At 39.0% G+C, this 18690-nt stretch overlaps 1 protein-coding gene across 1 annotated transcript; it reads right to left on the reverse strand.

The window, feature by feature from the left end:
- Positions 1 to 7752: 7752 nt before the first annotated feature.
- On the reverse strand, positions 7753 to 18480 carry LOC100486697 (protein ZBED8-like). Its single transcript, XM_031904592.1, is given in 5 exon segments — positions 7753 to 8168; positions 8528 to 9623; positions 9625 to 9929; positions 17591 to 17637; positions 18293 to 18480. Coding segments are annotated over 5 exon segments (2052 nt in total).
- Positions 18481 to 18690: the final 210 nt, after the last annotated feature.

Genomic DNA, 18690 nt, shown 5'->3' on the forward strand with positions numbered 1-18690 from the left:
CAACCCCAAACGGAATTGATGTTTGAGAGCCTTATCGGTCCACTTGGTATCAGTGGCATAGAAGCGAAAATTTGTAACATAGTCCTCAACTGGACCTTTGCCTTGCTAAAGGGTACAAATCATGGCTTCTGCCGTTGCAGCCCTTTTAGGGTCATCATAAAGCTGTGTCATGGTGCCAAAAAAGCATTTGAGTCGCTTAGCAGAGGGCTTCGAGTTTCCAGTAACCGATAGGCCCAGGTCTTGGGCTCCCTAGACAGCAAAGAGATTGCTACTCCCACTTTAGTTTGCTCGGAAGCATACATCTGTGGTTTTAAGAGAAAAGCCCCGGATCTCGGCTCGCAGTTGTTGATAGCCTCCTTGTAAATCCTGTACTGCTTGCGTAAGCGCCGTCAATTGTTGGGAAAGCATGTCAAGAGAAGAAAAAGCTATTGGATCATCAGGCTCCATGGCGAAGTGATACTATCAGGTATCACGGTAGTCTGACGATATTAGCCTCTCCTGCGCTTCCCACTGGACCAGAACACTGGTAACTGATAACAGTAACAGGCCCAGCTTAAGAATAGCAGTAGTGCCGTATAGGATAAAGTCTTATCACCAGCGGAAACTGCAACAAGGCACTTAGCTGCAAGAAGTGTCGTAGAACAGGCCGAGGTCAACCAGAAATTGGAGTCCGAGAGTCAAGCCAAGGGATAATCGAAGAATAACCAGGAACAAGCCGAATCAGAAACCAGAAGATCAATCTGAAGAATGCAGGAATGCTCGGTGACAAAGTGTAGGCAAAAAGATCACTTCACACTGTTTGCAGGCCTCAGCGTCCTTAAATTGAGACAGCGCATGCGCAAAGCGTCAGTCGCGGCGTGCGTCCGTCCTGACGCGAGCCCGCGCACCGGTGCGGCCCGCCGCAGCACGGGAGTGCTGACACAGTTTCAAAACATATACTTTATTGTACTGCTGATTATTAAGTCAAAGACTGTATAGTATATCAAATATTTGTGGAGAGTGCAGTGAGCAAGTTTTTTATTGTTTCATAGTCATTTCTTTTGGGAATTGTAGCAATTTTGAAAACTTCTGGTTGAGTTGGCTTTATCAGTTCTTCAGGGCTCACATTCAGTGATGGCTTTACTATTTTTCTCCTGTAATCTAACAAACATGGGTCTTTGCTCAGTCTCTTTGTGTGTCATCTCCAGTAGAGTCTGCTTAAAGATTCCTCCAAGATTGTTCTCCCAACTTCTTTGTTATCTAGAACATCAAGAAGATCTTCCAATTCAACAGTTGTGGAGGGTGCACTGAACAAGTTTTTTTTATTGTTTCACCATTCTCAAGAGTCTGCTTAAAAGAATCCTTCAATATTTTTCTCCCAACTTCTTTGTTATCTAGAACATCAAGAAGATCTTCCATTTCAACTAGTGAGAAAAAAAACTTTAATTATTTTAAATCTCTTCAATTAATGAATATCTAAGTTACAATGCAGATAATTGCATTCTCTGTACTCCTGATCCAGAACCAGCTTCCTCTGTTTTATCATTAAGTATTCATATGACATCTAATATTTTGCTAAAGATATCTGGGTCTCAAAATGCATTAAACTTATACAACTGGCGCAGTGCATTTTTTATTACATGAACACTCTTTGTATCGGGAATTAATGGGTTCTGTCTGCAAAAGTGGGTCATTCACGTCTTTATCCTCTTTCGGCCAAATGTAATTTCTTCATCACTATTCCCAATCAGATCTGATGCAAGTGAGGCATGTATTATAATATCTGAGCTTTAACTCTGCTGTTCTTGTATTTCTCATCAATTCATAGGTACATGGGTACTTCCACCTCCTTGTTTGCTCTGACTTGTTTAACAACACCATCTTTTATGTAGATCCATCCAAGTTCGAAATTTTCCTTTTTTATAGTCTTTATTAGAATTTGCCAAGTAATGTATAACAATAGCAAACAAAACACATCCACCTACTTGAATACATACTGTTAATAGCCATAAAGCATGGTTAGAGCCTAATTAATAATGTCATACCATTATGTTATATAAGTGTAATTAACATAGTTGCACTACAACTATTTTCAGATAATAAAGTAGCAAAGATAAGTGACCACATGGCACAGGTTTAGGAAATAGATTGCAATTGAATGTGGTCCCTTTGAATGTGTTATCTTGGTGAGACATTATCATCACTGTGTTCTGCTCATCACCCTCAGTTTCACATTCAAAAAACTGTCATTCTCAGTCATTCAAAAAACATTAAAACACATTAACATGACAACATATTCATACTAAACATACTGATAACCTTACAAATAACTTTAAACATGGTTTTGTGCTAAGTGTTAATATGGCTAAGATGTATAATAGGAATCCATGGAATGGAAACGCACAAACCTTACAGGATAGTAGTAGGTCTCGCAGGTCATATCCTCTGGCGCAGAAGCAGTCAATCAGGTCATTCAGTTGTTGTTCAAGTTGTTTCGGGTGTGAGTTGTTTCTTACCATTCGTAGCATCTGTAAATATGCGATGCTTCTAAGAAGATGCGGGGGGGGGCAAAGAAGCACGATGTAGCAGTGTATTGCGGTCCTTGTTTTTTCTAAAGGTGGTCGTGTGTACACCTGTTGGAATTCGAGTGATTGTCAGATCAAGGAAGGACGTCGTCTTTGGGTCAGTGGAAGCTGTGAATTGTATCGGTGTGGGTAGTTCCTTAAGCATCATTGCAAACTGTTCGGGAGTTCCCTTATTTGGGTAAAATAAATGTTTGCTCATAGTCAGATATAAAAAGGTTGGCAAATGATGGTGCCACATTTGAGCCCATACCTGTACCGCTGATTTGCAAAATGTAAGATCTTTCAAACTTAAAATAATTTTGGGTCAAGCAAACATGGAGTAATTGCATGAGGAATTCAGTAGGTGGTCTGTTCGAATCAGGTTTTTTGAGGAGGACCTCTTTGATCACATCAAGGCCGGCTTCCGTTGGAATCACAGTGTACAAAGACGAGACGTCCATTGTTGCCAAAATTATATTAGGGGGAAATGGCTGTGACAAAAATAACTTCTTGAGAAAAATCCCCAGAATCCTTAATGTAAGTAGACATCTCTTTCACCAGCGGCTATAGGTGGTAATCAACAAATATAGCAATGGACTGAAGCAGGGAGCCGCGTGCGCTGACGATAGGGCATCCAGGTGGAGAAGAAATGTCTTTATGGATCTTAGGGAGCGTGTACAGAATTGGGCAGATAGAGTGCTCCTGTGTAAGATACTTTACTGTGTTTTGAGACAGGATATTTCTTGAGAGACCAATTTGTAGGAGAGAATCAATGTGTTGTTTGTATTTGTAAGTGTTCGGTCATTAGGAAGTTGTTGGTAAGTATTTTGAACATTCAGTTGTCTGAGGATTTCCATCCGAGAATCGGTGTAGTTCTGGATGAATATTGATCCCCCCTTATCAGCAGGTCTCGATGTTAGGGTTTATTGCTAAATTCTGTATCGCTTCTCGTTCACTTGCAGACAGATTGGGGAAACCCTTACACCAAGCCGGGATTTTTTTGGTTTCATCCACCATTAATAGAGTAAAAGCCTCAATCGATTTTGGAGTGTTCGTGAGTTCAAACGAACTTAGAGCTTTGAAAATAAATATCTTCTATACCCGGTATCCTAAAGTGTTCCTTCAATTTCAGGGTGCGTTGGAATCTATGGATATCGACAAGTATATCAAGGGATTGAGTAGTGTGAGAGGGCACAAAAGACAAACCTTTGGAGAGCAAACTCATTTCAGATTTTGATAAGATGGAGGAACTTAAGTTGAAAACTACTTCCTCAGTGGTCTTGGTCCTCTTGTGGATCGAGTGTTTAAGCCCACCCCTTCTCGTGCGGACATCCTGGTTTCTTGGCATGGTCGAATGACCTAAAAAAGGTTCTGGATGATGCGAGAGGGAGGGTGTACTGGAGGAAGCAGGGGGCCGTTGGTATGTACCACTAGACTCTGGAGATTCAAATGGGGTGCGTCTAGGGCGCCCTCTACCCCTGCCCCTACTCGTGGATGGAGTATCAGATGAGTTAGTGGTGTACAGTAGGGGGATGAATCAACCGTGTATGTTCTTGTTGGTCTTAGGTGTGAAGTCTGCGGATTCTGTTCTCTGCCCGTCAGCCACCTGTAGACCCGTCTGCTCTGGTAATCAGTCGTTACAGTCAATACTTTTTGTTTTTTTAAATTTATGTAGTTCAGTGGTGTAATGCAACAGTTATTGCTGTAGTTTGTCTAGCCAATTTGTGTCCGGCAGAAAGTACCTGCACGTGTGCCAATTTAAACGCTGCTATATCAATGCGAGTCTTGTTCAGATTTTTAGAAACTTTTTCAATTACTAATAACATTAAGTCCATGGAGCATTTGTTTAGAATTTGGCACCACTTTCTACAAAATTCAACATTGTTCCGCCCAATGGTGGGTATATTCCGAATTCTAAATCCACATGAAATATGCTGTTTCTTAAAAAAATCAGAAAGGTAAATACCGTGGAGTCTAAAGTCAATCTCCCGTTCCTTGAGTCTTAGTAGTCAATTGTAGAGACCAACATGTGAAGCAAGAGGGGCAATCCCTTCTGCTGTTTCGGTAAAGAGAATTTCCGCTGCTTCTGCATCAGAGAATTGGTAACCAGAAAGTGGGACGTCAATCACATCTTTGTCCACGGATCGATGAAGACCACTCATCAAAAGAGTATCCAGGGAACATCAGAAACCACTCACACAGGTCTTATAAACAATAAAGGTGATTTTTATTTTGCATGTGTGACCTAATGTAGCACCAGCCTTTCTCAAAGTTACACAAACAAGTGAGTGTACATCATAAATACTGTCTATGGTGGGAAATTTGAACAGTGACGTGAATCTGTGACGTGGAACCCAAACCTATCTCACCAGCACAATCAGGATATCCATTAGTTCAAAAAGCTGGACCATACGGTCATGACAACGGAAAAAAGGAATAAAGACATAATGACCTTAAAGAACATCTGCTAGATTAGTGGGAAGGCTAACTGGGTTAAGGTGTAACAATTTTCAATGGCTTGTTCCATTGCACTAAATAATATAAAGGCACAAAGCTGCTGGCTGAGTTATACAGAGAACTGAGTATCACTCGTGTATTATAAGGGATAATGAACCCCCTACTGTAAATGATAAGGATATTACAAGTCACTGAGGGGTTCTGTGCCCATATAAAGGCGCACAAGGCTGCAGGCTGAGTTATACAGTGAACTCTTGAGTATCACTCATGTATTATATGGGATAATGTACCCCCTACTGTAAATGATAAGGATATTAGAAGTCACTGAGGAGATACTGTATGTGACCATATAAATGCATAGACAGCATTCTTAGTTATGCAGAAATGACTCAAGCAACTCCTATCCAATCATCTTAAACTTTTTATTCTTCCTATTTTGAACCTATTCAACACTGTCATAGGACACCTTGTTGCAAGATAAAGTTAGTAGTGTTTTATATACAGCAATGAGAATGGTGTATGCAGCAGAGTGTATGTTATATTGTACAGAAACCTGTAGCAACAGGTGAGACGGTTTTCAAACACACTCTTTTAATATCACTGTTTCCTCCAGATTTCCTCCTCATCATCCCTTTCCTCTATAGCAGTGGTTCTCAACCTTCCTAAGGCCGTGACCCTTAATACAGTTCCTCATCTTGTGGTGACCCCCAACCATAAAATTATTTTCGTTGCTACTTCATAACTGTAATTTTGCTACTGTTATGAATCGTAATGTAAAGATCTGATATGAATAAGTATTTTACACTGTTATAAATTGAACATAAGCATAGTGATTAATCACGAAAAACTATTTATTTCTAATTTCAAATAAATAACATTTTGTCTTAAAGGAGAAGGAAACCCTAAAAGTAAAAATGCCAGGTTTTATAATATAAATAAACTGAACTTATTGCATCAGCCTATTGCACCAGTTTCAGCTTGTCAATAGCAGCAATGATCCAGTCAACTCTGACTGTGAATGGGCTTCTGGCAAGTGCAAATGGGGTGTCAGGTAGATTTGGAAAGTAAGATGAAATTTTGTCTGCAAGCATGTGCAAGTGTTCTTTCACAGAATTTATCATCCTTTTGTCTGGTTCAATGTCATGTTCCTCAAAGAAAGCAGATAAGGTAGGCAACATGTAAATTTTATTTTCAGCCAATTTTTTTTGCCAAAGCTGAAGTTTAATTCATAGCAGCAATGATCCAGGACTTCAAACTTGTCACAGGGGGTCCCCATCTTGGAAAGTGTCTGTGACACTCACATGCTCAGTGGGCTCTGAGCAGCTGTTGAGGAGCTAAGCTTAGGGGTCGTCACTAATTACCCAGCAGCAGAAAATTAGGTTTTTCTGTAATGTAAGCTGATGCTATAGGGCTGATTGTGCTGCCATGTGGTAATTATATGTATTACAGGTATAGGACCCATTATCCAGAATGCTCGGGACCAAGGGTATTCCGGATAAGGGGTCTTTCCATAATTTGAATCTCCATACCTTAAGTTTACTAAAAAATTAATAAAACATTAATTAAACCCAATAGGATTGTTTTGCATCCAATAAGGATTATTTATATCTTAGTTGGGATCAATTACAGGTACTGTTTTATTATTACAGAGAAAAGGGAATCATTTAACCATTAAATAAACCCAATAGGGCTGTTCTGCCCCAATAAGGGGTAATTATATCTTAGTTGGGATCAAGTACAGGTACTGTTTTATTATTACAGAGAAAAGGGAATCATTTAACCATTAAATAAACCCAATAGGGCTGTTCTGCCCCCAATAAGGGGTAATTATATCTTAGTTGGGATCAATTACAGGTACTGTTTTATTTCTACATAAAAAAAAGAAAATCAGTTTTAAAATTCTGAATTATTTGCTTATAATGGAGTCTATGGGAGACGGGCTTTCCGTAATTCGGAGCTTTCTGGATAACGGGTTTCCGGATAAGGGGTCCGATACCTGTAGTAATCAGCCTTATACTTTGACATTTCTATTCTACGTATACTGTATATATTGTGAGTGGGTCCCTATGCTCAGTAAGTGACAGCCACACAGAGCATGTGCAGGGAATCAGCAGAAAAGAAGATGGGGAGCTACTGGGGCATATTTGGAGACACAGATCTTTACTGCTAAAGGGCTTGGGGCTGGCACAGAAACCCAAAACATAATGTAAATTATACATACAATATTTCTAGCCTACTTTTTTAGTTTAACTTTCCTTTAAGCATGGTGTAGCATGGGTAACATTGAACAGTAACATCAAAAAATGAAATAGTTTTAAAAGTAATAAAAATATAATGCAGTGTTGCCCAAGCACTGGTAAAACTGCAGTGGTGGCTTCAGAAGCACTACTATTATTTATATAAATAAGCTGCTGTGTAGCCATGGGGGCAGCCATTCAAAGGAGAAAAGGCTCAAGTTACACAGTAGATAGCAGATAAGCTCTGTAGATTAGAACATAATGCTATCTGTTATCCATTACTTATCCTGTGCCATATAGCCATTTTTCAATTTCCACCATTGCTACTCAGCAGCTTGTTTATATAATAAACTATAGTAGTGTTTCTGAAACAAACAGATCAGTTTTACCAGCGCAGGGCAACACTACATGATATTTTCTTTACTTTAAAACACTTTAATTTTTTGATGTTAATGTTCCTAACAACTGTAAAATACATTGCTACATTTTCTGACAGTATGCCTAAAAAGCCAATGTCAGTGCGAAGGTTGAGATTGCTTCTTTCTCACCAGCTCCGATATTCTTGGGGCAGTCTTTACAAGAGCGCAACGAAGATCATCTTCCACAACAAGTCTACTTCTGTATTTAGACTTAATAACCAACAAGCTGGAAAACCCTGTTTCACAAAGATATGTTGTTGGAAATGGAAGAAGAAGGCACAACACAGTCTCAGACAGAACAGAATATGCCTACAAACACTTGATCCAGAATTTTGTAACTGGCATTGTAGAGAAATCAGTTCTTGCTGCATTGCTGTTAATAAATTCAATGAACTCCTCTTGTGCTGTCTCAGGAACATCTTCAACTTTGACAGTGAATGGGTTTCTGGCAAGTGCAAATGGGGTGTCAGGTAGATTTGGAAAGTAAGATGAAATTTTGTCTCCAAGCATGTGTAAAGGTGGCCATACACGAGCAGATCCGCTCGCTTGGTGATGTCGCCAAGTGAGCGGATCTTCCCCCGATATCCCCACCTACGGGTGGGCGATATCGGGGAGCATTTAGGTAAAAAAAAAAATAATCTGATCGTTTGGCCCTGGGGCCAAACGATTGGATTATGTGGGCGGCGATGGGGCAGTCGGATCGGGGACCGCATCAACGAGCCGATGCGGTCCCCGATCTGACCGGATTTTCTAACCTGGCCGATCGAGATCTGGCCAATTTCAGGCCAGATATCGGTCGGCCAGGCCGCTCTGCTCTCCCCATACACGGGGACCGATATCGGCAGCTATAGTCGGCCCGTGTATGGGGACCTTAAGTGTTCTTTCACAGAATTTATCATCGTAATCCTTTTGTCTGGTTCAATGTCATGTTCCTCAAAGAAAGCAGATAAGGTAGGCAACATGTAAATTTTATTTTCAGCCAATTTTTTTTGCCAAAGCTGAAGTTTCATTTGGAATGATCGTATCTTTTCAGACAAATCGAGGCATGTTGCATTTGGTCCTTGCAGTGAAAAATTTAACTCATTCAAGATGGCAAAGATGGCAACCAAGTAAGCTATTTTCTGAACTTCACTTTTATCGCTGAAAAGTGCTTCAAACTGTGGTTTTGCTTTCTGATTAAAAAACGTTTTGAGTTCATCACGAAGCTCAAAAACACGTTTTAGAACTTTTCCTTTCGATAACCATCTCACTTCAGTGTGAAATAGCAGAGCATTGTTCGGCGCATCCAACTCGTTGCACAGTTGCGAAAACAGTCGACTGTTTAAAGCCCTCGCCTTTACAAAATTGACAGAATTTATGACGCTTTTCAATACTTCTTGTAACTCCTGTGGCAGCGTTTTCATTGCTAATACTTGCCTATGAATCATACAGTGAGGTCCGATGACTTTTGGTGACTCATTCAGTACCAAACGTTGAAATCCAGATCGACATCCTAGCATAGCTGGAGCACCATCTGTGCAAACACCACACACCTTTTCCCAAGAGATCTTATGCTCTTTCAGAAATGAACTAACGGTGTTAAATACATGACGTGCAGTAGTCGTCGTTTGAAGAGCTTTGCAAAAAAGAAACTCATCTTTAAAGTCGCCACCATTAATATACCTCACATAAACCAGTAACTGTGAACAGTTTGCAACGTCTGTAGATTCATCAAGCTGGATACTAAATATTGGAAGTGGAGCAGATTTAATTTCCTGGATTACCTGATCAAGAATATCAGCAGACATGTCATCTATTCTTCTGCGGACGGTTTCGTTAGATAAGGAAATTGCTCTCAATTTTGTAACAAATTCATCTCCGATCATAACTCGTACAATGTCTTTGGCCGCTGGCAACAGTAAATCCTCAGCAATGGTGTGAGGTTTCATAGCTCTGGCGATTCTGAGTGCCACCAATTATGAAGCTTCCAACGGCTGCTACGTTTTTTTTGTGGTACTTGCCACCAGTGTCAAGTCTGGTTTTCTTGAGTCCATCAGCTTTGCTTCTGAAATAGTTGGTATTCTTGCTGGCAAAGCTTGGATGCTTGCTTTCAAAATGGCGTTTTAGTTTGTTTGGCTTCATAGATTCGGCTGATAGAACTTCACAACAAATAACACATTGTGGTTTCTCAATTCCTGCTGTAATTATCGAGGTAAAACCATACTGTAAGAAATCCTCACTATATTTTCTTTTCTTAGCGTTCTTCTCATGATCCATTGTCATGGGATGGTTTGCTAATGAAAATAATATATATATATATATATAACAATAGCTTCAATAATACAAAAGATAATACACTGCATAGTTCTGTCAATACAGTTCAGTAAAGTTTCCTATGATTTACCATTCTCTGTGAGTCTGTGTTGTTTTTTTTTTTTACATTTAACCAGTAATTATACTGGAGTAGCCAAGCCATACATTTGCATACCTACTTTGCCTGCGCCATCCTTTTTTGTGCCATTGAAAAATTATGCAATTGAAAGGCATGTAAAATTGTATGAACAACTTCTGCAACATATTGTGGTGGACGTAATTATGCTAAAAGTCCTGCCACACACAAGTGTGTGCAATTGTTTCCATAAATAAAGTTATTATGTGCTGAAAGCAGAATAAAAAGGAAGCACTTCTATCCTTACAGCCCTATATTTTCCAAAATCAGATGTGGGAATCAGAAGAGCAAAATAAAACCATAAACCAGGAAAAACCAAATACCAAAACTACTCCATCAGCCATTTTCCTTAATGAGAATATATTAATAAAATGGATATTACTTGCCTCATCTGAACATAAACCTGTACAAACATGTTTCATATGTACATATATATATATACATAAGTACATATATATACATATGTACATGTTTCACATATGGAAAAAATTTACTTATCCACATAAATAGGATAGGCAATCAGGGATGTTAATTATACCAGTTGTATAAGACGCAAACATGATATAGATTTACCGTATGGTCAGAGACAGAACAATGTGCATCAAAAGAAGCTGTAATTTGCAGGAGTTTGCATGAGAATCCAGCGAAGTTTAGTAGTCAATAAGAATGAAAACAATGTCATGCAGTATGCCATAGGCTCGCTCAAGAGATTATACTGGAGCTGTCAGAGATAGATAGGAAGGCATATAAATATATATAAATAGAATGATCATTGCATTCACTTGTGGATTTTTGTCATCTTCAATGACCTCTTAATAAACACAGTTGATTGTTGCATGATGGAGCTTATTATACTTTGCAACTATTAATATAGCTATCATGGTCAGTAGAAAATAAAGCATAGCCTTTTCACAATAAATACAGTAAGCAAAGAAAGTATTTTATTAAAAACTCCAGGCCCATGGGATCTATTGTGAACTGAATGTGAAGCTTAGCATCAGGTATATACAATAGCTGGCAGCAATAGTAGATTCTACAGGGGGTTATGTAATAAAAACACTAAGTTTTCCCAGACAATCAGCAGGTAGCATTTACCGGTCACCAGTTTAAAAGCAAACATCTTATTATTGGTTGCTATGGGTTACTTCTCCTGGGCAAACTTAGAGCATTTTATTACAAGCAAGTGAAACATTGGTGCAATCCGTGCAAAAGCCTTTATTTTTGCTTGTGCAAATCCTGACAATACTTTGCTATGTGATTTGTATATATATGATATATAATTATTTTATTATATAAATAAACTTTGAATCCCCTAATTAACATAGAAGACCCAGAGAAGGATAAAAACAGGGAAAAAGAAACTTCACAGTGCGTAGGTGGGAATATCTGAAGGCGAAACAGACACACAGCTCCATAGCCATCTCTGCAACCTTACTGAGCACCACTCCCTATCCCCCAAAGATTAATATGCACTTTCCCAGCCCCCAAGAGGCACAGAAATATCATTCACCTGTCACACCTGTGACCACTCTACCCCCCCAATATCGTCCCTCACATACAGTATCATTACCCCTTGTACTGGGAAGGAGGAGCTGCATGTGTAATCACTGCACGTGTAATCTCTTTGCATCCTTTCCACATGACACAAATGTCCCTCAGAACATTGCTTCTAATGATGCCAAGACCAATGACTAACTACCTGTAATTGTAATGTAATAGGAAAGCAGCCCGTCGCTTGCCTTAAACCAGTGCCGCTGATATCTGGATGGAGTCCCAGGAGTGACCAGGTCACTGCTGCTTATAACTGCTGCCCGGGAGAGAAACAGCCCCACACACTCAAATCGGCACTACAGGGACAGCAACCTGCCGAAACAGGAGCGGCTGCTCTCCCCATCAGAGTGCGCACATAGCCGCACACTAACGCGCCAGGTCCTGCGCGTCCATGGTGTGGTGTCACCACGCGCTGCTACATCCTGCGCATGCGCAGTGACGTCAGATGATCTTCCCTTGCGCATAAGGACAGCGTCTCAAGCGACCCCTGGAAGAAGCTCATTCGACCCCCACGTTGAGAACAACTGCTCTATAGTGATAGTTGCTATTTGAGGAAGGCTGTTTTTTTTAGTAGTGGGTAGTTGTCTGTAAAGCTCAAAGTTCATATTTTAACTCCCCAGTATTCACACCAGCCAAATCAGCAACTGCATTTAAGGATTCTGCTGGAATGTCCTCTTCTTGATGTTGCTGAACTGCCTACGGTCTAGAAAAGCAAGATCTTAAATAAGATTTTAATTTTTAGAGAATTTTTGGTCAATGCTGCTTACATGACTGCACCATATGTCTGAACCTGTCAGGAACCGTCTATTCTTTCAGTAAATGCAAAAGCTTTCAGGGTGCGTTCATTGCTTGCAGAATGTCCAGCCCACTAGTATGGAGATAATTGTAAATGGGTGTGGAAATTTGTGATAATTTGTGAAATAGGCAATTTTAAAAATATGCATGAAGGAAAAAAACATGTTCCATGTCTTGAATGAACCATGAATTTAATATTTTGCCTCACAGACCAGTACAACTCACAGCATGATTCAAAAATTTTACCAAGTGCTCTTGGCTTACTCCACCAGCGGGTGTCACCCATTTTTTTAGTTTTAAAAGTTTTTCGTGATTTTGACAGAGAAGAGACGTACCCTGTCCACACAGACAGGCTCTTGGATGAGCAGAGAGAAAACAAACGATCTTCTCTAAAAGGCCAAACAAATATTTTACAAGGTACATACTGGGCTGTATCCACATTTGCAAGATTGAGCGTATGAGCATAATGCCAAGTACCTGTATATAGCATCATATCGGCCTAACCTCTGTTGTAACAGCCACTCATGTTTGCAGCACCATCAAATCAACACTTAAAGATATAAGTGCTTCCCCTGTTGAGCCCCTAACATTAATGAGAGCAATTAGCCTTCATGTGTAACTCTTTCACATCCCAAAATGATCCTACATTGTTCACCTGCATCTTGCTCTCTATTTACATAATAATTCCACTGCATCTTCAGATTCCTGGTTAAATATTTGCTTTATCATAATTCCCATTAGAATTACCCATTACATACCCATTAGAATTATTTGTGATAGTTTTAATTAAAAATGTAACTTGGCCACCTCTCCCATTGCTCTCAGGATGGTGCCTTTTTCGTTCTTTTTTTCAGCAAATGTCTCTAATTATGAATCAAATTGTAATTGAAGCTTTTCCATTTAGAAATTCATAGAGAGACAAATGAATTTTCAGAAAACTACAAAATATAAAAAAAGAAAATTACTTACATGCTAAAAACTACCATATTTGAAAAAGAAAAATATTATCTCAATGTCAAAACCAAACATTATGTAGTTGATATAGCTTGGTACATGTTGGTGTCCATTTGATGAAGAGGCTCTGTCAACATTAGCAGCTCATCAAAGAAAGCCCAAGACATACATGAGTAGTTAAAGAATGTATCTGGGTAATTTCTTAAAAATCCATATAGAAGATTCAGAAAAATTGCCCTTTACTGAAATACTGGTAGCACAATCTATGCACCCGCTTACTCGGCCTGAAAAGATATAAACTTTTTCTTCAGTATTTCTACATTTCTTTCACAGGTTCTGGAACACCACCATAAATGATTAATAGTGGCAGAGGTTCAATCCTTTATTTCTCCACAGTTTTTTTCAAAGTTTAAAGCTCTGAATTGATGAGAGGGTACGTAGTTCTAAAGATGGCAGCGTATACAATTATAATTTAATTTTACTTTCTCTTCAAATGGCTCGTCTGGCATATCTGTAAGGCTTTCTTTTCCAAATTATTAGAGCATGCTGAAGAGGAAACCTGCTCTATTATATGTCAAAATTTCACTTTTTAAGTTATTTGTTCAGTTAGGGTTTACATGCAGTATTTGGCTGAGTAGCCAGGACTGTCACGCTGACCATCCCCAGATAAAGCTACAGCCTTATTTTTAAATTATTTTATGCATTTTTTTTTCTTTAGCCCAGTGGTGGTTGACAACTTGGAAAAATGTCCCGAATTCAGTCTATATCTATCTGTTCTCTTACCTTCAAAAATACTCTTATGAAAATATTTCATGATCTCTTCTGTCATTAGCAGATGGTCATTTTAATTCCATGAGCATTTGTTTGCAGTGTGATGAAGGACATTTGTCCACTCTGAGAAAAGAGCATGGTCTTGCTTGACATTTTTTGCTGACCACCAAAAATGATTAATAATTGGTTGAATCCATACTGCAATATCCTGGCATTTTTTTTTCTGGTGCAAAATATATTAGTGGACAGTAGTATCCTCTTGTAGCAATTTTGTAAAGCTAGGATGTCTCTCATTGCAATTATGTCTACATCTAATCCTTCCTGTAATATTTCATTCAAAACCATCTACTTTCTATAACACCAGAATTCTTTTTTTCGCCAGTTTGAACTATTTAGAAATAAATAATGTCCATGGAACTTATATACTCAAGGTTTTGCAGAATGCCCATTGTTGTTTCTCTTCTTCTCAATATTTGTCAATTGCTGGAAATAAAAAAGGTTTTTGATAGCAACAGTATGTGGTCTTTGTAATTGTTAGTATTCTGCAAATACCCAATAGCTCATATACTTTTTTTGAAATTAGACCCACTAAACAAAATGGAGGCTGCAAGTTGAAGATTACCAGCTGCAATTTTGTTTATTTTTGGCTGACTTTCCCCAATCAAACATTTCATCTTCACTCATCGACTGGAAGTCCTCTAACCCATTCTGGTGGCACATAATCAGGATCCTGGAATTAAGCTTGTCTAGTGTAGGACTATAGGAGGCAGATCCATTTCAGTAGGTTCTCTTTTGAATTTGTAAGATGGATAATGCAAGTATGTATGGTCTTCCGTATTAGTTTTGATTTTATCTACATCTTAGGGATGTAACATTACGCACTGTTCATCTTTATCTGCGCGCTTTTTAGAGATAGTTTGGGAAGATATGTTTTTAAAAGTCGATCTTTCTGATGTGTTAGTAGAAACATTCTTTTTTTTGTATGGAATGTTTTCAAACTAACGAGTCATGCTGTAAGTGTGATGTTGCTTATCTTAAATATCCAGATTTGAAGATTTTTTTTCTTGGGGGGTGGGTGGAATGATCCATTCCGCTCTCTGTCTTCCAGTATGGATATATTAAGATCCATGTTTTTATAAATTGTTGGTACTGCATGCTTCTTTAGTTTATATAGGCTGCCTTGCATTATGTAGCTAATTGTCTCAAAGTTTTGTGAACAAATTCTATAATTGTCTGATCAGACACAGTAATATCAACATTATTGTTTAGCTCATCAGGCTTAATTTCCAGTACAAGACAGGCATGTTGTGTGGTTGTGTGAGATCAGGTGAAGTTAAATCTTGTTGCATGAGGTTTTCATCTGGAGGTGGTTCTTGTTAATCCTGCGTATTTCCAAAACAAAGAAGCATTTTTTTTAAAGAAATATAATTTTCTATAGTTCTGATATATAATGTTAAAAACATTGTATAGTAGAGTGATTTTGATTATTATGCCATTATTACTATTTTCAAATTAGTTTTATTGTGGAATCAATGGTCCTTGGTTTTATGCAGGGGTGTGATCTTGTACATTTGTTTATAATTTGTTACATTCTTTAACTAAATGAGGGTCCATATCTAGCAATGCAGGCCTATAAGATCAACTTAGATCTACTGTAAATATATTGTTTAATTATACTACCTTTCTTTTCTTGTAAATATTAATGCCCTGTAGTGATGAGCGAATCTGTCCCGTTTCACTTCGCTGAATTATTCGCAAAACGGCGAAAAACTTGCGAAGCGAATCTGTCGGTCGACAAAATTTTGGTGCGTGACGGTATTTTTGGGCGCGTGTGTAAAATTCCGCGTGCGTACATTCCGAACATTTTAGCACGCATCCAAATTTTCCACTGCGTGACAATTTTTTCATTGCAAAAGCTTACGAGCACAACTAAGTTACATTCATGGGGTGGTTTTTTGTGGGTTACACCTTTTTCAGCTTTGGGACTACCAAGACCAATTTTCATTACTTCCAAGCTTTATTAAATGTTTTAAAGCTGTTCTTCACCTTTAAGTTCACTTCTAGTATGATGTATAGCAGGGATCCCCAACTTTTTATACCCGTGAGCCACATTTAAATGGAAAAAGTGTTGGGGAGCAACACAAGCATGAAAAAGGTTCCTGGGGGTAGAAATAAGAGCTTTAAGGCTGTGTTTGGCATTAAACTTGGTTTTTATGCAGCCAAAACTTGCCCCCTTACCAGAAATTCTAAAATAAGCCCCTGCTTTGAGGCCACTGTGAGCAACACCCAAGGGGGTGGGGGCAACATGTTACTCATGAGCCACTGGTTGGGGAACACTGATGTAGAATGATATTCTGAGACAATTTGAACATATTTATATAATTTATTTATGGTGTTTTAATAATTTTACTATTTGTTCAGCAACTCTCTATTTTGGAATTGTAGCTGTTATCTGGTTGGTAAGGGTCGAAATTACCTTAGCAACCATGGACTTGCTAACGTAGAGTTTGAATGCTTGGGATTTTGGCTGCCCGGGGTCAGTGACCCCCATTTGAAAACTGCAAAGAGTTATAAGAAGAAGGCAAACAATTTAAAAACTGTGCAAAATAAATAATGAAGACCAATTGTAAAGTTGCTTAGAATTTGCCATTCTACAACATGCTAAGGGTGAATCACCCTTTAAGTTAATCTGCCATGTTTTGCTTTGTGGCAAAATTCCCAAACAGGTGGCAAAATTTGTTAAATTGCATTGCAGTCAATAGGTAGGCCAATTCCCATGCAGTTTGGCTGAGTATACTGCCTGCTACACACATGCCCTACATTGTTAGAGATCCTCCTATCCGCTATGCTACAAGTGTTTTCTCAAAAGAAAAAAAAAAGGCTCCCATTTTGCCAGTTTCTTACAAACATGTCTGATTTTTTACATTACTTCTGGTTGACTGGTAATGGTATCTACTACTGCACTAAAAAAGTACATTTTACTTATTACTACTAGCTTACAAACACAACTACAACTAATAATAAGTTTGAGCAGATAATATTTGGGTGCTTTGTATCCCACATGAACATAAAATAAACCGTGTATTTATATGTATGCGCATATAACCATAAATGTAATGAATCTAAAACACTATGTAATTTTATATGACTTCAAGTACCATCTGATTAGTTTAATAAAAGAATATTCAAATGTTGAAGATATAAAATTAACAAATTTATTTAAAAAAAGCACAACGGTGCTTAATGGTAAATGATATATAAACTATATACAAGGTTTTATATTGTTTTATTGGAACTCTACAAAGGTAAACAATTAACAAAGATTCAGACCAACATGCTGGTCGACGTTACAATGGTTACGAACAAACCGAATAGTGAAACCCACCCCAGTCCGAAGGCCATATCACTAATAAAAAATCAGTAATGCAAAAGTACCGTCTCTGTCCACACCAGAGTTCCTGTATGGGAAATGGTTTCTCCGTCTGGGAAACAGAAGAAAAACTATGTACAATTAAAATACGGTGCTCCCGGTGGCCATATGATGCTGATGATGACTCTAGATTAAGAATAATGGCAGCGGTTTCCCCAAAGTTCCATGTTAGTGTGACATCAAGGCAAACAGTCAAAACCAATATCATGCATACCAACACATAAATGTTCATATTGGGAAGTTCTGTTATGAAATTCGTTATCCCACCTGAAAAGGCATGGGCTATTACCGCACTGAAAATGGGGAAGGCAAGAATGTCCGTAGTCCTCATGTTATCGGTAGGCGTAGTTGGATGAGCTCACTTACAACTGCAGACACGATGTTCTGGATGGATATGTTTAGGTGACCTAAAGACAAGGAGGAGGAGGATGGTTGTCCCTGAGTTAGTGCACATCCTCCATGACCCAATCCACTGCCTGACTGATATGGCTGACCTTCTGTACAAGATCAACCAGCATGTCAAACAGCACATTCTGACCCCCTGTTTGAGTAGCAACCTAAACACATTTTTGCTCAAAAATAGCAAAAAAAGGAAACAAGTGACTTTATGGTAATTAAAAAAAAAATCTTATTTTTTTAAAAAAATCTACCTTCCACTTCTGCCCGTAGCTCTTCAGCAAACTCTGGGTGACGCCTCTTGACAGCACTCTAGAACGCGCACCGTCAGGTTGACCGGGAAATTCCTCCTGAGTCGCCGCCACAGCCCCTGCATGACCCCCCTGCGGATCAGCTGGATCCAAGGAGTGCCTTGTGGGATGTTGTCATAGCCCTCCTGGTGCAGGAAGGACACGAAGTACTGCAGCTCCTCCTCAGTAATATTTCCAGGTACTGCCATGTTCTTTCCTGAAATGTTTTTGAGTCCTAAAGGTGAAATGGCAGGGCACTAGGTATTTATGCTGGTGACACACCCATTTATGACGCGTGCATCACGTGACGTGCATGCGCACAAATTATGCCAGTGGATAGGCGTGTCCGCTTTTCAGTGACCACCCCACCTGCGGCATTGAATACACGCTCTGACAGGACTGGCAGGGGGGCAAGCCAG

Source organism: Xenopus tropicalis, chromosome 1 (assembly GCF_000004195.4).
Source record: "Xenopus tropicalis strain Nigerian chromosome 1, UCB_Xtro_10.0, whole genome shotgun sequence".
Lineage (NCBI taxonomy): Eukaryota > Metazoa > Chordata > Amphibia > Anura > Pipidae > Xenopus > Xenopus tropicalis.